The 25114-nt window shown below is 40.1% G+C and overlaps 3 protein-coding genes across 4 annotated transcripts in view; all 3 read left to right on the top strand.

The window, feature by feature from the left end:
- Positions 1-1879: 1879 nt before the first annotated feature.
- foxg1c (forkhead box G1c) lies at positions 1880-3157 on the top strand. Its single transcript, XM_035154910.1, has one exon. The coding sequence runs from the start codon at positions 1934-1936 to the stop codon at positions 3155-3157; it is 1224 nt and encodes a 407-aa protein (XP_035010801.1). The 5' UTR covers positions 1880-1933.
- Positions 3158-7645: 4488 nt separating this feature from the next.
- Positions 7646-10467, top strand: snrpd2 (small nuclear ribonucleoprotein D2 polypeptide). Its single transcript, XM_035155399.1, has 3 exons — positions 7646-7795; positions 8942-9121; positions 10011-10467. Coding segments are annotated over exons 1-3 (357 nt in total). The 5' UTR covers positions 7646-7793; the 3' UTR covers positions 10186-10467.
- Positions 10468-18244: 7777 nt separating this feature from the next.
- Positions 18245-25114, top strand: part of vaspb (vasodilator stimulated phosphoprotein b) — a 30993-nt gene continuing 24123 nt past the window's right edge. The window contains exon 1 of one of the 2 annotated variants that reach the window (XM_035155009.2): positions 18245-18759. In XM_035155009.2, coding sequence (XP_035010900.1) covers positions 18755-18759 — 5 coding nt within the window. In that variant the 5' untranslated portion in view covers positions 18245-18754. The remainder of the gene's footprint in view (positions 18760-25114) is intronic. The other variant, XM_035155010.2, reaches the window with a different exon arrangement.

Below are 25114 nucleotides of genomic sequence, written 5' to 3'. Positions count from 1 at the left end.
AAAAGTGTTGTTATTGTGGACTTACATAATCAGCCAGTTTCGGGAGGGCCCCCATATCTCTGTTTTGCCTATGCTATGTTGCAACGCCCCTGGATGTGTGGTGGCCTTTGAACCAGTACTGTCACACCAAGAATATCATACAACATAAGACCCTGACTCAACACCCCTCATAGGCCATTTATCACCCCTCTCTGCTACTGAACACTACGGAAATAGCTTGCATTGATTAGCAGGAGTTGCAGCAACATCGCTATCTGTGCATATCTGTTGGGTAGCATCATTAACAGTTAAAGTTTTTGAAAAAAAAAAGTCTGTTTACTGAGCCCGAGGAAGACAATAAAATGTTAGTCAGCTGTCTGAACATGCTCATTTCACTTCTGAAGGGATGAGCTGCTGTCTTATGGGAAACGCCCAAAGCCTTTTTTCTTTTTCACAGCACACACTGTGACATATTACAGTTAGAAAAGCAAAGGCGGTACAGTGGTATGGTGCAGCATAATCATGGGCATACAGAGTATACTCACTTATTTTTGTTGTAGTAGTAATTAATTATCTAGCTGTCTCACCCTATAGTCTGTGAGCCAGTACTGATGCAAAATCTACTAATCAGAAGTTAAGGGACAGCATTGAACTTACTATGAAAGAGTAGTTTTACATGTCACTGTAAAACTACACGGCTTTTATCCTTTGTTGGACGGGCTGCTCTGAAATATCGAGCACTACTCCACCACAATAGGTTAAAATGAAATGTGGCTGAATTCCATTTAGCTGCTTCAGTTTCAGGGTGATGGCTGAATGTCACAGGGACACATGAACTGAACAGAGCCATGTTAATAATCACTAATATCTGTGCTTTCCTATCATGACATGTCAAAATGTCTTATGTGGAAGTTATTAAATTATTAAATTGACACTTATATATTCCACTATTTGTTGCCAGTCGGCTGCCGATTTTTAGGTGTTGAGTAATTTTACAAAGAAAGCTTCTGTTTGTTTTTGATTAACCGTAGATTCCGTGTTATAGTATTTCATATGTAGAAACCATCATCCCTTCCTTCATATTGACATGTGTGAATAAGCTTGTGATACCAGGCTTAGAAACCATCAACTTGCTGCTGAAGTGTTACACAACATGCATATTGTCCTTTACTGGTATATTAGTGTGTGTCTTGGCCAATTACCGACATGAAGGTTCAGGCTTCTCCTCCTTTCTTTTTATCAGTGTCTTTTTTTTGTTGCCAGATGATGGTGTCAACAGAGGAGCGCACACAGGAACGAGGGAGAGGATGAAGCCTGCAGCCCAGAGGGCAAGGCGCGTGTGAGAGGGTTGAGTTTCATGAGTCACGGAAGTGTTATAATTGAAGCTGCAGAGTTCACCGATCAGTCACACAGATTGACAGCACACACATTTCATTTTTCATCCCAAGGGTCTCCTGCACGGCCTGTGAACATGCCACATTATCCGTTACCTGCTGATTTATACTCGAGTTTACTATTATGTTTTTTAAAAATGATGTATGGAAGAAGTATGGTAGCCTACATTTTAATTTAAACATTTTAATTATTGGTCTTATCATCTTGGGAGACTGGTTTAATCATATGGAGGAAAAACCATATCTGAAAATAATATATATTTATAGAATAGTTAGTTATTCTGTTCTTAAATGAGGATCCACGTCAAGTCTGGGTCATGCACAATTTACTCCACCAAATATTTCGCCATGCAGTTTTTAAGTAATCCACTACTTTTTGCAGGTAACGTGCCGCGGGTTGCTGATCATGCGCATTTGTTGTCACGCTGTCTGGCCAGTGCGACTTTGGCTCCTCACGCCTCTGAATGCAGCGCCTCTTCTCTCTGTGCGCTCAGTGAGCAGCTCTGCTCGGATCCTCCCACAACTTTTAGGATCTTTCGGGTCGATTTTAAACCCTTGAGATGGAAGAAAAATTGAAAAGTTCTGCAGAGCGATTGTTCCACAAGTCCTCGTTCAGTATCAGCAGCCTGTTGTGGAGACGAGAAGGGGTGATGAGCGACCAGGAGTCTCCGTCTGCGTCTCAGAAACTGCGCGTACTGGCGCATCCAGGGAGATCCAGTCCAGAGGAGAAGTGTGAAACTCCCAAACAGTGCACTAAAGAAGAGAGTAAAGAGGCGACTGCAAATGGCAAACGAGAAGGAAATAAGGATGAATCAAAGCACAACGTTGGAACAGAGGAAAGCGTAAAAGGTGAGAAGCCTCCTTTCAGCTACAACGCGCTCATCATGATGGCGATCCGCCAGAGCCCGGAGCGAAGGCTCACACTCAACGGCATCTATGAGTTCATCATGGACAACTTCCCATACTACCGACAGAACAGACAGGGTTGGCAGAATTCAATCAGGCACAATCTGAGTCTGAACAAGTGTTTCGTTAAAGTGCCGCGCCACTACGACGACCCGGGCAAAGGCAACTACTGGATGCTGGACCCCTGCAGCGAGGACGTCTTCATCGGTGGCGCGTCGGGGAAACTCCGGCGCAGGGCCGTGTCTGGCTCCAGCACCAAGCTCGCACTGAAACGAGGAGGAGGTCCTCTGATGTCCACCGGTACAGCGACCAGCGTGACCTTGGCCGCAGCGGGTTCGTTTTACTGGCCGGTGCCACCATTTCTGCCCCTACAATCACCGGTGCGCACCAACCTTTCAGTCGCAGGGACTTACCTGAGCGCGCACCCTCGCTTCTCCAACCACGCCGCGTCGGTTTTGTCACAGCGGTCCCGGCTGAGCGCAGCAAGTGCAGCCGCGGACGCAGACCGGTTCGTGCAGACGCGCCAGGGGATGTCCTACATCGGAGTCAGCTGCGCGCAATCCAGCCGCCACCAGATCGGCGCAGCCTGCACCGCGTTCTCCGCATCCATCCCACATCCGTGCACGCTGCCTCTGTCGGACCCGTGCTCTTTCAACATGATCTCCGGACAAGCCAGCTACTTTTACTCACATCAAATACCGTGCGCCGCAACTTTTAGCACGTGCCAAGATGAGTTCGCAGCGGCCAAGACGTCTGCGGGACATTTTTTATCCAAGGGTCGTGGCCACTCAGAGCTCGGAGAATGCTGTAATGACTTTCCAAACTATTGCCCTAGGATCAGTCCCAGCCCTCCCTCGTTTTGGAATATAGAAAAATAGAGCAACTGTCATAACAACCAATAACTAGTAACCTTTCAAATATGACTGTAGAATTTAGATGAACAACGAATATGCATAAGAATAAGAACCTGCATACTGACATTTCTTCAGTTTGAACAGCGTAACATATTTCCCTCATAATTCCTTTGTGCTAAAAGAAATGTGAATTGAAACGTATTTGCAATAGATTTCTATTATTTCATCATAGCATGTGTTCAAAATAGTATAATCTCTAAGTTTCTAACAAGCGTTATTAAAAAAGCGCTGGTTGTTCCAAAACAACCACATGGTCTGAATCTGTCAACTGAATCCATATACATGTTTTACAAATAATGTTCTATATCTATGTCAACGGTTTCCATTGATCATAATTTGTCACATATCTGTAATTTATGCACTTGTCGGTATAGAAACTGAAGTGATGTTTGCGCGCATGTCACTGTTTCAGGCCTAATGTCATATATGAAATGATCTACGGCAAAACGCCGTAAAAATGGGCTTTTACTTTAAAATAAAATAAAATAATAGAAAAAGAAATTATGACGTGAGTTATTTAAGCCAGTTTGTAAACCAAGCAATGACAACATTGTGAAAGTTATGGATTGTGGAGTTAATTTTATTAGATAATTTTCCTTAATCCAAGAAGGTAAAATCATCTTAAAATGTAGAAAATGTTTGAGTAAAAATAAAAATGTTAAATGAAAACTTAACTGCTCATTTAGTTAATTTTGAAACAAAAAAACATCACATCCCTGTTTTCATTAGCCTACATTTAATTAGACAATAAATAATGCTATTTTAATTGTGTTTTCCCTTCACCTCATTAAACCTTTACAGTTGTTAAATGTGGCTGTGTTATTTAATGTTTCACTCTGGAGGTTTGAGGCCACACAAGAATAGATTAAATTATTTAAGATTTTAAAAATGAAGTAATGGAGGCCATGAGATCCATATATATATATATATATATATATATATATTTGTTTTTGTTTTTGTTTTTTTCTCAGAGAAAGAAAAGTTGAAATGTGCAACAGACAGTGATGTCACTTCAACAGGTAGACATTTGCTGATCTTATTGATTTGTCTTGTGTTTCACTCTGCTCTGACATCACTGCCTGTTCAACTTTCCCTCACCTCTCCACCCTCAGATAGAAATAAAAAACAACAACAACATAGATGTGCTTGTGGGGATATATACAGATTAAAGAACAGCTCTCTGGACGGCTGCCTCCCTTCTTCAACAGAAGACTCTTTGTATCATGAGACCCCCAGCCCGTCACCTCTCCAAGCCCAGTCACATTCAGTCGCCTGTGGTTAAAGCAGACTGGGCTGGATCAGGTAACTCCACTGTTGGCAAACTCCCGGTCTAGATAGATGGGAAGATAATAATATTTTCATTACTGGTGTGAGTAAGTGTGATCGCAGGGGGACAGAGATGTGAATCAACAGGTTGTGCGATGTATGAGTTCTGTTCCCTGGGGCAGGAGTAAGAAGATACTGTTAGTTATAGCGTAATAAATAACCACCTTCCTTTGACAGCTCGACTAATCACCACGCATCTACAAATATGTTGCTGCTCATCTGCTTAAATGAAGAAACTATTTTTAAAAAATTAAATGGTTCCTTCAGACATTCTGCAACCTTCATCAATATACAGTGAAATAAACTAACTATAAAATATTATAAGAATGGGGAGTCACAAAAGGAGAAAAGATGTGATCTTTTTATATAGTGGAAAGGGGGGTGCAGGTTTGGGTCTTTTAATTCTTATAATTATGGATTGATATAGTATAATTATAGGCTGATTGGCCCTTTTATCACCATATTGCATGTTGAGATGAGATAGATACCATGTGTTCTGCAAAATGCTCTCATTAAACCCACGTAAAGTAGCCCATCTCTGATATTGCTGTAAGGAACAAACCAAAATACAACTACCCTGAAACTAAAATGTAAATTTACACTGATGCAAGTTCCGGCTATATTTGTTACCAAATAGTACCTTAATAAAAATCCCCCCGGCAAAAAAAACTTGTCAAGAAAATCTGGATCATTGTCCAGATTCACAAAAAATGTCACTTGTTCATACATATTAGCACTGTACATATTATGATTTATTCATAAAGACCTCTACATTTTTTCTTGAGATATTTACATAATTGTCAAAAAACGCCTTATTTGACAATGCTTCCCTGACCCACAACACATCCTTCCACCAAGTTCCGTGATGCATCTAGTTGTTTTAATGTAATCCTGCTAACAAATATAGACAAAAAAAGCTTGGTGGAATTGAGAAAATGCCAGATTATCCAAAAGCAGTTGTCTTTCCTGTGCACTGTGGAACATGAAAGTGCCATGAGCAAAGAACAGGTGCTTGTATCAGGGCTTCATTTTCTCCTTCAAAATATGACTGTGAGACCAATATGTTAGTTTGACAAACAGAAAATAGCCAAAAAAACTAATTGGGGACACATAACAGCAAAGTAGAGCACAGCACCCAGCAAACCCCACGTCTGACCATGCGACATTATACCATCATGTCATGTATACAGTCAGGCTGGTCTCCTTCATTCCACAGCATCTGTCTGAATATTTGACAACTGTTCAACTATAGAAATTAGCAGGACTTTTTTTGTTGTAGTAATTACGGCAGGGTACTATTTTTGTTAGCCAAGGTAAAAGTTAAAAGAAGCCAATAATACTGAGGAGGATCGTGCCTTTTACAGCCTCCATCCAGCCCATCCCCACGCAAATACTTGTCATACAGTCTCCAAAGAAAGACATTTATTTGGACCATAATCATACAAATAAAGTATATTTTTTATGAAATCCTCCATGTTATCAGCTATTTCATTATATTTCCTTCTTGTCTTTATCAGACTCCACAGTTGTAGATTGGGTAAAAGTGTTTTTCAGGTAACTACAGCTTCATCACATGTAGAGTAAAGCCGCTCTTAGATCATTTTACAGGTCCACTGCTCCACATTTTAAGATGTTGAATCTTTTGGCAGAGCTAGGTGTGCTCCGTTAAGATATGGTACGGCTCTGGAAATCAATCCCCCCCACACTTGTCTCACTCAGCAGCACACAGGCTGCCATTATCTGCAGCAAGTGGCTTCCACAGGTAGACCTGCCACCCTTTGAAATAAGGTGGGTGGGTTGTACACCCTCAGGCGTCTGTCTGTCTCTTGCCAGAAAGCCAATCTCTCAAAGTCTCATTTCTGCCGTGAGATAGTGTAGCCCACATCCCTCTCTCTCTCTCACAAACACACACACACACACACACACACACACACACACACACACACACACACACACACACACACACACACACACACACACACACACACACACACACACACACACACACACACACTCACACTCACACACACACACACACACACACACACACACACACTTTCCCTCGTTCTTGTTGGTTTAAAGAGGAAAACAAAGACTTGCCTGTTTGGGTCTGTGGTCTCACCTTGGCTGCTCCCTCTGCCATCTCTTTTCCTGTGACAATTCCTGTAGAGGGTTTAGGTTGTTAACGTACACTCACCCAGCACTTTATCAGGGAACACCTGTACACCTGCTTTTTCATTCTATTACCCAGTCAGCCAATCAAATGGCCAATCTTCACCAACAAATCCCCTTATGATGGACCTGTAGTGGTAAAATATGCAGCAACTCTATTAAAAGATTCCATTATTCAAAATTGAGAGACAGACAGCTCATGCTGTAATATCAGAAAATTGGTGTGTGTGTGTGTGTGTGTGTGTGTGTGTGTGTGTGTGTGTGTGTGTGTGTGTGTGTAAGAAAACCTCAGGTAAAGTCATATTATTCCATTATAGAGTATTCTTATATCAACTATGGTATCAATAGATCTAATAATTGTTTTACATAATAATTGTTTGATCTCTAAAATAACAGACAATATTGTGGAAAAAAATATTCTTATTATTCTTATTCTTATTCTTATTAAGCCCAAGGGAACTAAATTAACCAGCAGTCAAAAATCCTTAAATTCACATTTGGGAGGCTTGTGTCACGTTTATTGAAAAATTACTCAAATATTAATTCATCATCAAAATGTATGTAAATTAGCTTTATTATTAATCAGTTGATTGATTAATTGACATTGATTTCAGCAGGATGGAGGAAATAGCAATGTTATGGGTTACAACTTGTGTTTTATTTCAGTCAAAATTTCACAAAAGTCAAATTTCACAAAAAAATATTCTGCAAAGTACTTAACAATCAGTTATTCTTATTGTAACTACAGTACTTATGTTTGAATTGTAATGAAGTAGAATGACATGTAAATACTGGGGAACGAGTAGTCTGGTAACTATAGTTACTTCCCACCAGTGCCAGTGTCAAGCAGCAGGATATAATATACATATAAATACAGTAGATCCACCCACAATATGAACACAAACCGGAAAGTAAACACGTTCTATTGGCTGTGTTTTTCAGTAGAACCGTAATGACCCGGTTATTATTCCTGCAGCAAGAACCGCGTTCTCGTTGAACCGGAAGTAGTTAGATCCACGCGTGAATCGTTGCGGAAACGAAGTGAGCCTGTGAAGACGAGCGGGATACGACCTGAGAAACCAGTGTCAATAAATCAGCAGCCATGTGAGTATTGATGAGGATCAGTTTGTCTTTGTGAGGATGAGCACCTTCAGTGTTAGCGCCCGAACTGTGAGCTGCAGCAGCAGCTAGCTACACTGCTAACCGGGGTAGCATTTGACATAGTTAGCAGTGCCAGCGAGGCCGGTTAGCTACAGTTGATAAATCCTTTGTGTGATATTTGAAACACGTTGTGTGTTTCCAGACCGAACATGATATTGTCATATTACGTCACAGAAACAAAACGCCGAATTCCGTTTGGTTAAATGAATGTGATGCTTAATTTAAAAGTTAAGAGACAGAAGTCACACAATAGCATCGTATATGCTAGTTTAGCAGGATGCTAACACCAAGCTGCGAAGTGCGAGTGCATGTTTTTCCTGTTTGTTAATTATATACGTTTTTGAAGCCTGGATCTGGGTAGATTCAACTGTTTTAATGTCTTTACTTAAACGTCAAACTAATTTCAGGCCTGGTTGATAAAACGCTTTTGTTAATCACTACAATACATGTCTCTGCCATCGTGTTCAGCAGAATTTAGCGAGAGTGTCTCCATTTAACAGTGTGTTTGTGGCAAGGGTAATTATATATGGTGATGTGGTAATTAAAAATAATGAATAGTATTTGGTGTGTTTTTAAGACAAGATGTACATGTATAATAATTCAGTATCTCATCTGTTTCTTCTGTTATGTTATAAATCCAAGTTTGATCTTTATATTTACATGCAGGTAAGTGCACAGACGTTTAGGCAAGAAGAAAAAGAACAATAATGTAGACTAAGGAATTCCAATTAGTACCATACTGAAATATTAATACATGCCATTAACACAAAAGCACATTTTAAACACACTATTGGTGTAGGAAGAATATATACTGTGATAACTTGAATAATAAATAGTAATTGTCAACTGTTGAGAGATGAAACATCTTGTGTAACCATTTACGTAACGGAACATTTTATGGAGATGAGATCTTACACTCTCTGCTTACTGACATTTTATAGTGATGTAATGGTTCAAAGATTGAGAATACTATGGGTGGATTAATGTCACTTAACAACAAGCGACAATATTCCTTCCATATTAATGCCAATATCCCATTATGATTATACTTATTTATCATTTCCATTTTGTGTGTGTTTTGCTCCTCAGGAGTTTGTTAACAAAGCCCAAGTCAGAGATGACCCCTGAGGAGCTCCAGAAACGAGAGGAGGAAGAGTTCAACACTGGCCCGCTGTCAGTGCTCACCCAGTCAGTGAAAAACAACACACAGGTCCTTATCAACTGTCGCAACAACAAGAAGCTGCTAGGAAGAGTCAAGGCTTTTGACAGGTATGGAGCCTAGTCACTGGTTTATTAAATAACAAAACAGATTGCACAGTATCGGATGAACAAAAACACAAATATAACATTTCATACTTTTTTCAATATAAATGATTTGTATTCTGTTACTGTTATATTTGTTATGTGGGCTATTATATCTAAACAAGAGTGACAATATTACTGATATGAATAAAAGGAAATTTCCATGGATATTTTTGATTTCCTCAGTGAGTTTACTTTTCTTCACTGGATTTTCCCTGCTCTGATATATTATGATATATTAACACTGCTTTTTAGTACCTGTCCTTATATATTATACATATATGTCTGGCTCATAGATAAGAAAGCTAACTGTGTGCAATCATACAATTTACATTGTATAAATCCTGTTTCAATTTCGGTTGTTAATATTGCCCCTATTTTTCAATTGCCGCTTGTTTGTGTTACATGTTTACTTAATTCTTACCTTTTTTTGCTGATGCTTCTAATTTTTTATTGTCCACTTTGCTGTTATAACATACCACACCCAATTGTGGAATATATGAGACTATTTAATCTCAAATGAAATATATATATATATATATATATTCATTATTTATTTTTAAATCACGTTTTCAGATACGCATCAAGAAACAGATTTCTGCATCAAGGCCATTCCTTCAAACATGATGCATGTTTTATAAACAATTTATAATTACTGGCAAAAGTTTGATTAAAATACATGCCATATTTCATGTAAAGCAAATCTTATGACAATATTTTTTATGACAATATTTGGGCATCACTGGAATATTTTTTACATGTACATCTGTATCTATTATATATCATTTCATGCATTTATCCTTTCTAAATTGGTTGGATTATATTTTAACTCTTTGCATTGTCACTGTCTTTGCAGACACTGCAACATGGTCTTAGAGAATGTGAAGGAGATGTGGACAGAGGTTCCCAAGAGTGGGAAGGGAAAGAAGAAGTCCAAGCCTGTGAACAAGGACCGTTACATTTCTAAAATGTTCCTCAGGGGTGACTCGGTCATCGTCGTGCTGAGAAACCCTCTGATCACAGGAAAATGAACTGTTTATAGACGTCTAGCTGAACCAGTGTCTGAGATCCTATTTTTTTCTTTGAAAGATTTGAAGGCAGTGGACAGTCATTAATGTAAACCTTTTTTTGTTTGTTTTTTTTTCGTGGTTGGATCACTGCATTCACTGTTGAGACAGAAATGTAGTGCCAAGAAAGTGATGTTTCTACTATTTTCAAGAGTTGATTAGGCACAATAATGCCTGATTTTGCTTTGTCTACAAACACTTGTCTTTTTTTTCATTTTTAATAATAAAAGTGATGAATAGATTTAAGAGTTGTGCCGGTATTTACCTGTTTAAGCTTTTAAGTTTTTCCCTCCAATGATTTAAGTCAAGTTTTGAGAATGCTACACACACTACAGCACATTTTTTCTATTTATCTAATTCAGTACACACTAAATCAAATGAATCATTGAAAGCGCTTGCAAAAAAACGTTTTCTTCCATATTCGGGGGTGTTCTTGTCCGTCCCTCCCGATGTCACCATCTCTCCCCTGATGGCATCTAATGTGTCAGGCTTGATTTCAGTCATCAGCGCTCAATATGCGACAAACTGCCGTTTAAATGGCTGCTGCATTATTGATGAGACCAGATGTGCTGACTGTCACTTCACACCCTCGCCTGTCTCTCCATTTCAGGCTGTTCCTCTCTGCCACTCGGCCCCTCCTGACCACTTTGTTAATTCTCTTAATAGCCTAACAGCGAGTCTCACCTTACGTCTTTCCAACAGTTGGCACCTAGCCTCTGCTCTTTGGTGCTCTCTCAGATTTAGTGGTCGGGTGTACAGGAGTCGTTTTGTTAGTGAAGTAGATAAGTTGTGTGTGTCTGAATCAGTTTTAACATCTCTTGTTTTACTTGTTGGTCTTATATTTTGAGTTTTGTGTGCACTCATGAAATCTATTTTAATATTTTCTAGTAGCCTCAACTTTACCCAAATATCTTCATATCCAATGTTTCATAAATAACAAACAGCAGCGTTACTCACCTCACTATTGACCATACTGCACCTGAGGGCAGCACCTGTGGAGTATCTGTGTGGGCAACAAGGCCTCGCTGATTTACAGTAGAATTTAAATAGTGACATTGAGGTACTGACCTTTCTGACTCATGCACCTTTTGTAGTCCCGCTTTTAACAAATGTTGAAGTCTAAGTGGCATTATGTTGCCAGAACATTGACATTGCATAGACAGATCAAAGAGTTGAGAAATAGGGCAGCAGAGTCGAGCCCTGTGGCCACCAGGAGGCCTGTGAATGACTCATCCCCTCATTTCCTTCATGGTTTAAATACTGTGTTCTTTATTTGAGGAGCATAAAAATCTCATGGTACTTGGGTGTATTTCTTAGAGGTAATCATTTGTGACGTGAACGTACACACACAACCTAATAGGTAATAATTCAATTTGTCCTGACAAAACTGGGCTGACTGGATAATCAACATAAATAAATATTCACCATATAAGGAATTAAGATGATTACGGTGAGGATAAAAATGACAAATAAATGTGATATTTATTTTCCCCTGAGAAAACCTATTCACTGAGGTGCACTCAATCAGGGTTTTATTTTTTGAACAGTAAAAAAAAAGTGGAAACATCCCAATCTTAACCTGTGTAAAACCCGCAAAACTAAATACATTTAAATAACATTACAAATGTTTAGTAATGTTACAGTAGCGTTTATCATCCCCAGATATATCGTCCACGAAAATGTTAAATTTCTGCTGCGTATCGTTGACGTCACATGTAAAAGGTTATTGTTACAAATGACTTCATGTGTTTAAATGTAAAGAAAGATCTGTAGTTGGACCAACATGATCCTCCAGAGCAGCTTCGTGCATCTAACCCTTCTCTCTGATCATCTAAGCTACGGAGAACATTTTGGTGAAATTACTCCCTCATTTGGTGATTTAAAGACTTTCAAGAGCACTGCCTTACATGTCAGTTAAACATTTGAAGGCCACTGCATTTAATTCACACCATTTTCCACACTCATCAAGTCCTTCAGTTTTCAAGTTGGGTTAGTATCTCCTTCATTTGGACCTGTGATGATGATGATGATGGTGCAGAGCTCTGCTTACATGTCAGTAGAACATTTCCCACAGGTTCATTCAGATCTGGTTGACTGTGAAGGCCATTGAGTCACATCATGTTCCAAGCTCATCAAGTCTCTTGGTGACCCCTCATGTGGAAATAGTGCATCCACTGTTACTGTAATATATGATTTGTCATCAGACTGTATTCTGTGTCTGGTTCATGTTCACCAACTGATCCCAGCCCACATCTGGGCCCCCAAATAAACACTGCAGGGTCCCAATAAGTGTGAGCTTTGACCTTGTTGGATGGAACAGTTTTAAATTGTGGCACGAAGCGTGATTATCGTGTGACTGTCCTCTACTGTTTGGCATGAGCACCAAAATACTGCTGAGGGCGTATCTATACATCACACCTCCACACGTTCTCAGCTGCAGCACGTTGAGACAAAGTGCTGTCATATATCTGCTGCCTCTGTTTGGAGATGCCTGCGATAAGAACAACTTTGGGGAGCTCATTTGTTGGGTATCATCGCGCACTTCTCTCGTGTTACTTCAGAGACTCTTCGAGAAGTCCCTGTCCCCGGCTCTCCAGATTTTTTTTAGGAGGGGTGAGCGATCCACGGACAGGAAGGGAGATGTTTTATTCAGTAGGTAAGCGATAAGAGGGGGGGAAGTGTGATTATGATAGCGATCGGTCATGCGTCGATACCCAAACCCTCCGAGCAACGCGACACCCTGAAGCGCATCGACCGGTGCCACGTAACCGGAGCCGCCGCCGCAGTTTGTTTTCAAGCAGGGCCTCGGCGGTCCTGGGGGTTTGGGGGCCACAGGGTGAGGGGTGTCAGGGCCGATCCGGGCCAGGTAGGAGAGAAAGAGAGAGGAGGGGGGGTATATCAGCTCTGTAAACACAAACACTGCCTCCACTCATCTCTCTTTAAAGTGTGATTGACAGTAAGTGCGATGACACGTGCAGTGACAGTCACAACAACAACAGGGATCGGGTGGATCGGGAGTATCGAGCTGTGACCCGGTCCTATTTACAAACAAGCACTGCTGTGGTGGGGCAGACGGTGGGCCAAACGAGCACCTGCTCTATTTTGTATTTATTAAATTATAATTAAAATGATATAACGTCTACCAATACATGATGATTGTTATCAGGATACATGGTAATCTAGTAAGGGCCTTCTCTATGTATGAGGATCTTTTTTGCCTTCCACACTGTGGTCATGAATCTAAATTTCTCTAACAAACCACGCTCAACTTTTGACGAGCCACTAAGAATCTTTATAGATTATTATGAGAGATAATTTCTCATTAAAATAACCCATCATTGTCTCAATGAAAATATAAGAGTGTAATGTGTAGATTATTATGACAACAAGAACTAAGATAATGTACCTCATCATTCTAAAATGACAAATTTCACATTTTGTTAAGATATTTGTAATTAAACTTCACCTTCCGGTGACATTTTATACAAGTTTTATCTCCCATAAATATTGAGTTTGACGGTTAATTCTTAACCTTACCAGCAGCTGGCAAAAAACAAAAAAACGATCTCACCACATGGTCCTCTAACCACGCTTTTGACCTGATAACTTCTACCTGTATATAATGACTATTATTAGGCTAATACGATAATCCAGCCAGTGGCTTCTCATTATGTGTGTGATGTCTGATGTTCCAGACATTTTGGTTACTTCCAGGATTTTTTTTCTTCCATACTGAGGTCATCAAAATTTCCAAAACCCCACTCAACTTTTGACTAGTCACTAAAATCTTTGTAGATTATGGGATATGCTCATAAAATGATATATCTCATCATTTTAAAAATCCCAAATTTCACATTTAATGTTATATGTACCAGTGAACCTATAAGTTTTTATCTCCCTACCGTAAATGTTTGACAGTCCATTCTTGACCCTGCTACCAGCAGCTGTCAAAAAAACCTTTGTTGGAGCTTTTGGCCATGTGACGCTAACTTCCTCCTTTAAGTAATGACTATTGTTAGGCTACATGATAATCTAGCAAGTGGCTACTCGTTATGTCTGTGATGTGACACGTTCCAAACCTTGTAGGTCTATAGCCAGGATTTGTTTCCCATGCTGACTTCATGATTCCAAAGTTCCCCAGTAAATCCTACTCAGCTTTTGACTATAGCCACTAAAATCTTTGTAGATTCTAATATTTCACATTATATTGCTACTGAACTTCATCAGTGATATATTATATAGGTTTTATCTCCCTATACCCTAAACGCTGAGTTTAACAGTTCATTCTTGACCTTGGTACCAGCAATTGGCAAAAGAAAAAACAATCTCAACTCAAGGTCTCCTAACTCTGTGGGAGTTTTTGACAAAATCACACTGTCTTAGTCAGCAGATGCTAAAAATGTTTTTAGTTTACTCAGGACTTGTTGGCCGGTTGGCTACAAATCAAATCACAACTCATCATATTTTCGATGTTGAAATACATTTGCAGCTAAATAAATTAAGCTGTTTAAGTTTATGTCTGATTCATAGGCCTGTTGTGACTCCTTTCAAGGGAGACTTGGCACAAAGAGGCCTCAACACAAACACAAAAAAGACAAAAGCTTCACACGGATTACAGAACATCAGAAAATACAGTAACATCATAGTGAAGGTTTCGAGTGCACTGCAGAGAGACAGGTTTAACACAGATATGGTATCAGTTTGCAATGAAGTATAGTTGTGTTGCCATCTAGTGGATTACAAGCGTAATGCAACAGGGAGCATGTTTTAGCTTGACTGAAATGGAGCCAAATCAGTGCCAATAGTTTTTTTTATTTGAAAAAAGAAAGTAATTAAAAAAACTGAAACTTGAAGTTTTGATCTTGAACTTTCAACAGTGTATCTAAACAAAAATAATACGTTTTTTTCTGTTTGAATTTTGATTCAATTATTTTGAGTAAATTGTTCATTTTCATATTTTTGCTACATTATTTAATATTTAGATATTTGAGGTTTTCTTTTTTCAGTTGCAGATTTTTAGGTTTTCAGATTTGTGTTTGTTTGAAATGTTTTTTTCAAACAAATTTATTGGCCCTGATTTAACTCTACAGACTAACAACCGATTTTACTTTAATCACACAGCGTGGCCTGAAAACTAAATTACATTTACTGGGTCTTGAAAGCATCACCTAATCTTATGATATTTTCCATTACAAGCCAAGTTTTGTCCTTTTCCATGTTGATATTTATAATAGAAATCTATCCCAAGCAGATTTACCTTTCATACGATGAGTAGCTCAGTGCTGAAATCTCTATTTTTTTTTATCTCTATAGCCTTTGCATAGCTGGCCTCCAGCCCCGACCTCTTAGTGGACAGTTGTGACCAGATTTGACCCTCCTCTAATCACATTCCTTTTTAAAGAAATAGATGGAATGAGACTAAAAACTAAACTTGACACCATCTCCATGTGCGTTTGATCTCCCTGAAAATACAACCAAACTCTGGAATAGTTTATGTGAATCTCTAGACACTTTTACCTGGGTATAGCTCAGTTGTGTAATTCTCTGTCAGTGCAGGCTGAGGCTTTTAGATGCTGCCTCAGGACTGTATGCTTCAACAAGTCCTGGACTCTGATATAAGATGTAGTAGACGCGCAGTCTGTCTACTTAATAGCCTCTCTACTAACGCACAGTCAAAGAGAGATTCACAGACGTATAATTCAGCCTGGGCTGACCAAGCACATCCACTTTGTCAAAATCTTGCTGTTCTGTGCTTCTTCAGACGCCTGTCCTCCTTTTCCCATTTTTAAGTTTCACATCTCTCATCCAGTCCAATGGGGTCTTCTCTCAGGTTGGCAGCTGTGGACGGTGTTGACCGACGTCTGACGTCAGGCTGTGGAAATAAAGCTGTGGTAGGAGGAGGAGTGCAGGAGAACCCTAAAATTACTGCATGACTGTTTCCAATTCTTTACGGCTTCTGGGAACAGGGGATGAGCCAAGACAAATCACACAAACGCCTCCACACATGTGTGAGCACAAGCTCACACACAGGAGCTGGTGTTAATATGTGCAAAACTGCAGTGATGGAAAAGAAATGAGGGTTTACTCGAGTAGACAGCAGAGTTAAGTGGGGACACGCATGGCTAAAAAAACACCAGACAGCAGTTGCTCAGAGCAGTCAGCTTGTATGTCTTGGGAGTGTGTGCGTAGTGAGATTAAAAGGCATATTGGCTTTCTGGATGTTTACACATGCCATGCAGACGTAATGCATTCCTCTCTTATCCTCTCTTCCACTTCTGTCCCCATTAGGAATAAGCAGTGCTTTTAGTGTGTACACTATCTCATTGTTGAAAACTGGGCCATGTGAGGCGTCTAACTTCTTTTTTCATTCAGTGTTAACAGCAGAATTAGAAACTCTTGCTACGACTATTTCTTGATTTAACTTACTCCAGAGACAGTTTTCACTTCATGCTCCAGAGTTTATTCATGGAATGACCACTAATGTCACAGTAGCAAATAGAAACCTGAAGTTTTGACCCAGGCAGCCAGTAGAGCGAGGTGGAGGGCTTGACAGGGGAGGCCTGCAGGCAGACCCCCTCTCCCTGGCTTGGATGAGCTGCTACCTTTGAGTGCTATTGGAAATTACATGTATAAACTACCACGTTACAACCTACAACGTGGGACACTTCCGAGATGCCCCAGTTGATAAGAGACATGTTATTGATGATGTGAAGATGCAAAGATGAGGCATGGGTTTACAGGACTTGGGGCCAGCTATCTAATATGGTGCCATGGTTATGTACTGGTTCACATGACTGCTTTGACACAAGCACAGCATCAATCACCAAGAAACATATCTTCATGGTTATAGGTGTCATGTTAAGAGATTTACACATTTTTCTTAAAATGTTGAAAAATAAACCATCAAATTATCAGAAACAAGGTGGTGTCAACTTTTAGTTTATTCCTCTTTTTCTATGTTCCTCTTTCTTAATGACTGGGCAAGAAAGAAGCACATGTTAAATCCTACCTCTCATGTATCCTGATCAGACAATCACCTACTTGACTGACCTATCACCACACCAGAGTTTGTTCAAACTTAAAATCAAAGAGTTCTCTTTAAGGTGGTGGCTTTTAAAATTTGGTCTTAGACACCTTCCGAATTAGCTCAATAGACCCATGTTTTGGGTATGTATAAGTCTAATGTTTCCACTCTGGTCCTATTACTGGAAAGAGATTTATGCTCCACAAGGGTAAAAGTAGATGAATTTCTTAAAAAGCTATTTATACTATTCAAGCACCTAAAATACACAAAACAAGAAGAGGAAGAACTTCAGGAGAGGCTAAGCCATTTATTTATGATAAAATAGACAATGCTTACTATGGTTTCAACCTATAAATTTGTCAGATTTAACCAGGTTCAAGTGTTCACATAGGGTACTGGTAGGTTTAGAGGGTTACCCTTATGGGTGTTGTATTATGTAATATTATTTTACTGCTGATGGAGGTGGAGTTACTCTAAGCGACAGTTTTATATAGCGGGACCCAGGATAAATCTGAGGGTTGTAAGATGTGCGATGCGAAAGGAAAGAGGGAAAAACTCCTCATACAAAAATCTATTTTTAGGTCTTAGACTTTTTTCAAATCTCGGATTTTTGGTGAAATATTTGATCATTTAAAACTAATGAAATGTTTAGAAAGGGTCTGTTATCTGTGATAACTCTTATACTTGATTTGACATGTGACCGTTTTTATTCTTGACTTTTCAACTTTATCCTTAATTCTCAGTATGCAAAATTAAAAAATGTATCTCTGATTGAGTTCGACTTAAATCTCGACATTTTGACATTATTCCCGAAATGTAAAATAAGGGGGGAAATCATCCTCTTCTCATTCATTTCCCTTACGTCTGGCCCTATTATACTTCCATACTTTTAGTCAGTTTCCCTCTATTATAAACCACTGACCAGAAGTGACTCATGCTCCCGCTGGTGAGTAGCGTTTTTAACAAGGAGCATTTGAACGCACCGTGGGGCTGTAGCCTACTTGCAGGCTGCTGGCGGGTTGGGCCTGAATCTAATGAATCTACAGGCACACACGCACACGCACGCACACACACACACGGTCTAATCTCCAGGAGCAGAGCCGGAAACCTGACTGTGAAGAGCGGGGGGAAAGAAGTTCTGGTTCGGCTGCAGCTCTGCTCCTCCTCGGCTTCACCTCCCTCTCTCTCTCTCGCTGGTAGAAACACTGTGGGATAAAGTGATCGGAGTTGACAAGCCCGCTCCACTACTGTATCTACTCCCCCTTCCTCCTCCTCCTCCTCCTCTCCCGCTCCACACAACCAGGAAATCGTCGAGGTGTGCTGCTTCTTTATCCCGCTGTTGGCCGCCCCGTCTGCGGGTGTAGATGCGCTTTTCGCGTCGCCTTCCCCCCCCCTCCGGTTGTTTTTTCTCTTTTCGTCACCGTGCTGCTGTGACTTTTAAAGCCGGACCTCAGCTCTGAAGTCAGACTAACTTGCCGACGAGGAGAGGAGCTCCACTCCGGCCGAACAATGAGGTGGGTACAGCGGCTGAAATCCCTTCACCTTCATTGTGTTTGCAGGCTGCGTGTCGCTGGTGTGTTTTCGGTCAGTGGAGTTCCTCAGGGACTGACCCACTGATCTCCACTCACCGCCGTGTGTGGACTTTATTCACCACTTCACTAGTTTCCCACGCATAGAATCGCATTTCTCACACAGCAAGAACTCCCGAGTTTCTGTCCGTTGTTGTGTATTGTGTCATCTGTCGTCCTTTTCGTGTGTGTTTCCACCTTCTAACAAACGTGATGGGTTGTGTATCAGAGCGTCTTAGTGACTCCATAAGTCCTACCTGCCCAAGGGTGTGGAAAAAATCAAATCCACAAGTTGGGGTAGTTCAGCAGGTCAGGTGACAACAACCTACTTTTGTTTCTGTTTCAAACGCACCATGTTGGCTCTTTTGTGTTGTTGCAGCAGCAGTTCACTATCATTGTGCACGAGTTAAATCACCATTATGCAAAAATGATGCATCAACAACAGTGTGCTTATAACTTTAGGTCAAAGGTGAGGAGGGTTTATGGTGCAGAGTCTTGCTCAAAGGCAATTCAGCGAGGTAGATTCTGCCCGGCACAATAACCACTTGACCACCCTGCTGCCCCAAATACATGAGCTCATGGTGTTATGTCGTGCATTTACATTCAGTCCATGAAACCTGTCGCCTCTTCCTCTACTCTCCGGTCTCTCTGGGTTGCAGGGGGTTGCACCAGGAACAAAAAATTGCTCTGTGGAAAGCTTGTGTCCATGAATTCCACATCCTGTCACAGCCTGTGCAGTTGGTAATTACATGCTTTGAAGCCATGGCTGCTGCTCCTGGCTCAGGCTGCCTCTTTTTCTTCCTTATTTCCCCCCCACTCCTCTTTCACATTTCAAACAAGGGAGCGCTCCACTTGTCGTGTCAGGGACCAACTTTTGTCGTTCCAAAGCCTGACAAAATACAAGCTCAAATATGGAGATATGCAGAGCACGGTGGTGTAGGCCTGATAACCTGTGTGACTAGTTCTTTATCTCGAGCTCATTGCGTTGCCCTTTCTGTAACAATATATCTCAGCCCAGGCACATGGGTTGGTCCAGAGTTTGTATTTGTTGTGCACATATTTCTGCGTGGTAACTTTGATTACAGCAGGAACGGGAGGGCCTCCAGCTTCCTGAAATCCTGCCACAGTCACAGTTGGCCACTAAACATTCCCTGCTAATGACGTCATTAATTAAGTTAATGCAATAATCAGCGTAGACCACTGTGTTGATATACTTAACATAATGCATAGGCACTTTCATATGGATTAAAGCTCGCAAAGTAGAAAATTACATTTTAAAATTCATATACCTCTGGTGAAATAATAAAATCATTACATGCCATACAATAAGATAAACAAACAGTTTTATTGTGTTTTCCTGTATTCAGAAACACTGTTAGACTACACCAAAAACAAGCGATGTAAAAGTCTAAGTATACAGCATTTGTGTCTGTATATCTACATCTCAATGTGCCCCTGACTACGTTGACATAATATTTGAGTATTGACCTTATTTCAATTATGGTTTTCTTTAACATGTTACTGATATGATTCATGTCAGAAAAAAGCAGACATGTTTAGGGAACTGATAGCTATGAGTGTGGTATAGATCCGAATAAAAATCTGGATCTAGTTACTTTAAATGGTTTCATAATGAGACTTGGGTTTTGGCAGAGGTATACACTCAACTGCGTGCCCCTCTCGTTTAATTATTGCTTATTCCAACTACGACCTAATTTGAGTAAGAAAAATACTGTTTACATGGCAGTGTCTTAATTTGACTATTGTCCTAATCGGTTTAGTATCGGAATATTGTTGTCCATGTAAACATGTCTATTGTAGTGTCTCCCAGCTGTTGTTAGGAAGCATCAATGGCAGCAGTTCTTACTCTAAATGGGTATAACTCCTGCTTTCCCTCCACTGTGGCTCTATCAGTTGATGTCACCTTGTACAATAGGTGAGGACTGGAATGCAGCTCCGCTCAAGTTCATTGTCATTTCTCGCTGTGGAATGTAAATGTTGACACAGAAGTGCAGTCAGTTGGTCAAAAGTTCAACACCTTGACCCAGTTGAGAAAATGGCTCGGTAAAGCTTCCTTGATTTAAGCTGCCTTTGCATTAACAGTCAGCAGAAACCTTCCTCTCTTCCACTGGTACAGCATTTATGTCCACTGACCATTCTCCGTGCACATCTGTTGGTTGCTATCCTTTGGGTCATGAGACACACAAAGTGCATCCATCTGCATATATGATTCACTGCTGTTGTCAGAGAGGTGACTCCCGTCTCCCACTGTGACTCACTGACTGGGTCTGTGTGATTAAAAGGCCCGACCTGTGTGACACCAGCAGTGCCAGGGCCCAGAATTAAAGCAGATGACTCGAACATGCACACAAACAGGTGTAATGCATCTGCTTAACACACTTTTGGCAGTTGAACAAGTTCCCTGTGCTCAAGTCTAGAAGCTCTTGCTGCCTGGAAGCGATGTCAGACTTGGCTCCTTTGCTGTTCTCTGTACACTCTCATCAGGTTATTATTGATCAGCCTTGAAAGCAGTTAAATTACCTCCCCTCAGTCTCTTTTGTGTCTCCACTCCAGCTTTTTTCTGCCTTGGCAGCAACTGTGAAGGAATTCAGCCTTGATGGTGATCTTTGCAGTTTTACTGTCATGTCTTCCTACTCTAATGTTGTACTTCTTGACCTTTGTCCCAACAGGCCAGTGGCTGTTATTTAAAGAATTTAGAAATATTATTGCAAATGTCCATGTAAGGATAACAAGATGAAACTCAATGGTGTTGCGATCGCTGTGCGGTCATGCTACGTTGTTGGGTAATGTTCTAAAAAGTGTTGTCTAATTCTTCATGCCGCCACTTGTTCTTTTTATCCCTTGCACAATCTTTTTTGTTTTCTTTTGAAGTCTGATATCAGCAGAAGAAGTTAAGTTGACTTTAAGCTTGTCTTCAGTCACTGTGACTTCCAAAAGTGTTTATAAAAAATTCAAAACATTAAGCAGATAAATGCTCTGATCAGTTTGTACTTAAATGTTGACATTATTTGATTAGCGCAATGTTCTTATTAAAGATATTCCAATAGCATATTTCCTGATACCGATATGTAGACGATGTGTATCGAAGGATACCGAGTATCAATCCAATACCAGTGCATTTAATAATATAACGTATCCTAACAGGTGTATGCTGCTAACCCTGAACTTGTTGGTAACTGGCAACACTAGTACCACCCCTCGAAACTGATGTCTTGTGTATATTACACGTCACCATTTTACTTGTGGGACTTTCTTGTGTGAAATATTGCCATATTGCAGAGGTCTGGCTAACGCTAGAGTACCGGGGGTCACTTGTTCTTTGCCACGCTAAAAAAAGTACTTGCCAGTGGCAGTACAGGGTGCCAGTATCTGAGGCATTTCCAATACTGGCATCTGAACATTACCGACAAATCTGTGATTTACCTTCTTTGTGTCTTGCAGACTTAACTTGAATACACAAGCATATTTCAAATGCCTGAAATGAATCAAAACATTTTTTTTACTAGAACCCAACTGTACCCAATTTGTATTTTTGGGGGTTGATGCCAATACTGATATTATGGTGTAAAAATGTCCAATATCAATTTTGGTAATGACTCCAAAAGATAAGATTTTGTTATCAAGATAAGATTTTTTTTTTTTTGTTATCAAGATAAGATTTTGTTATCAAACACTTATTCTTTATTTTGTAAAATAAAAGTAATATCAGTACATATCTACCTATGCTAACAATGTCTGTAAAAGGCTCATGTTGGCCAATTTTTTATCAACAAACCCATAAATCGGTCATGCTCTACTTCTTACTCTGAACATAAAAGTCCCTTTTTTCATTTATTATTCGACCAAACCCCTGATAAAATTCACACTAACCTCCACACTCCAGACGCAATAAAAATTTTAGGCACTTGGGGTTTGCTTGAGGGAACTCTTATCTCTAATGTATTAAGAGCAATGGCTTTATTTCATGCATCATAAAGAGCATTGCCGTACAGTTGGTGTGACAGTGTATCTAAATGATCACACAGCCTGTGTGCTGCATCACACCACATGCTCTATTATTAAAGTGGTCCTGCCTTGAGAATTTGTTTCCCACAACATCCAATCAGTGCTACCCCTCCCCTGAAACAATTACACCCCTCTCGGTCCTCCCACCTCTCATACTCATAAATAGGCCATTATGCCGCGCTGCCTCTTGGATTAGACGCTTTGCTACAGGAGTTGCTCAACATACAAATCCTTCTATTGTCTACTTGGTGACAAATCCAGTTTTCTTGGTAGTTGATGTTTTCCCTCTTTAATTGTGCCTTTAGGTGGTTGTGTTCTCTCTGAATGGTATTGTTTTTTCTTTTAAATGTAACTTTTACCCTAACTAACATGTTGGATGTGTCTCACCCATATTAAGTAGCTGTTTGCAGAACTTGGTGTTTTGAAACTTGAATGTTTAGTCACAGGAAGTTGAGTGAATAAGAATTGTGTAAACTGGTTGCAGTGAGTAATGTGGATATAATCTTCTATCAAAGTATATGCCATTTCATTAATATACTGTATACTCTCATTGCAAATAAATAAGTAATTTATCTGACGAATATAATTAAAATGAATGAATCTGTACTACAATGCTCCTGGAGTCTAGAACGGGCCCAGAAGCGTTTCCAAACTTATCTTTTGTAGGCACTCATATTATACCCCAGAGTAGAGCAGACGCCAAGCGTAAACGTAGCAACAGTGAAACTGAAATGTACAACCTGTACAGCTGTGTTGATCTAATGTCACTGTTTTTTAGCCCATGTCACCATAATCCAATCTGTAGACCACTTGTTTGGACGAGTTTTTCCCCAACCAGAGTAAATAGTGTCACTGGGCACAACATTGAACTTTGTGCATATGAATTGTTGAAAAATGTATGGCCATGTAAGTTTCTGGATTTGTTTGACTTTTCTTCTGGCAAAGACCGCACAGTCTTCAGTGTGAAATCGAGCAGAGCTCTATGGTGGACGAAATAAGGTTATAAGTACATCTGCAGCCCCTGTGGTCTTTTCGGCTGTGACATCATCCCAGCTGATGGAGGGCCTGCCTCTAACATCACAGTGAAACTCGAGCTTGTTGTGGGGAGAAGTGCTTTCATGATACTAGTATATTGTGTGGTCAGCACGACTAACAGGCACAAATATGCATTGGGTTCATCAATGGGGTCCTCTGCCTAATGGAGCATAATGGACGCCCGTCAGTATAAAATCTGCCTTATGCTGTCGGCCATCTTAAACTTCCAAATTGTTCACCTCCTCGGATCTTAACTTCACTTATCTGGAATGATGTTGATTACTGATACACAAAGACTGTATGAGATAAAACAGTCTTGGAAGAAACTCAGTAACTGCTTTACTAGTCTGCTGACATCATTTTGTTACACTGCCCATACATTATCATTAGGCTGCACTTATACTGTGGGTTGTAATGAAGGATGTTATTGCTCAGGGGACTTTGACCAGACATGGACTAAATGTTTATTACAAAACAGAGAACGACAGGCTTGAAAGGAGAACCTGTTTTGAGCTCTTCTGTTGGCGACGGAGCCATTTTCTGCATGGGTGATACTTTTTTGCATGAATAGCGATGCACATAAGCTTGTTTACAGAAGCAGTATTTGTCCTGGATGCTCCATGATGCTCACAGTATTTACCTTTCTATCCATTTGGAGTCTGGTCCATCTGAGTGGTGTTAGTTTAGTTTGGGAACTTGATAAGGACGTCACTAGAATAATTATAATAATAGTAATAACTTTATTAATATAGTGCCTTTTTAAAACAGCATTTGAGTTCTCTTAGGAGGACTATGGTTTTGTTAGAGACAGCTAGGCTCACCGTTCAGTCATGGGTGTATACTGGCCATAGTGTTTTTTGTGCTGATTTGTTTGAACACACGTTTCATTCAGTAACAGAACAAGCTTTAATTGGTTGGTTTAAATTTATAGCAATGTGCAAAGGTTTTCAGCAATACAATTAAAGTGAGGATTCTTTAGAAAGATGACATTAATTGTTACCTTCATACAAAATGCAGTTTCCACAAATAAACCTTTGGTCCAACCATCTTTGCCTTTGAAATGGCATCAATTCTCCATGGTGCACTTGCACACAGTTTTGCAAAGTGCTTGGCAGGTGGGTTGTTCCAGTCATCGTGGGGAACTTGCCACAGTTGTTCCATGTTTAGTCTGTCATATACATGTCTACAAAATGCGAAAAGGTTGGAATACTCCAGATGTCTTAAGTTGATTATTGCTTAT

Source organism: Hippoglossus stenolepis, chromosome 4 (assembly GCF_022539355.2).
Source record: "Hippoglossus stenolepis isolate QCI-W04-F060 chromosome 4, HSTE1.2, whole genome shotgun sequence".
NCBI classification, from domain to species: domain Eukaryota; kingdom Metazoa; phylum Chordata; class Actinopteri; order Pleuronectiformes; family Pleuronectidae; genus Hippoglossus; species Hippoglossus stenolepis.
Note: the sequence above shows the minus strand (reverse complement) of the source record. Positions and strands in the feature narration are given on the sequence as shown.

Bases quoted from the DNA above. Each gene is read 5' to 3' on its own strand.
- foxg1c (XM_035154910.1), top strand. From the start codon at position 1,934: ATGGAAGAAAAATTGAAAAGTTCTGCAGAGCGATTGTTCCACAAGTCC.
- snrpd2 (XM_035155399.1), top strand. The intron at 9,122-10,010 runs GTATGGAGCCTA...CTGTCTTTGCAG, and splicing joins AGAGTCAAGGCTTTTGACAG to ACACTGCAACATGGTCTTAG.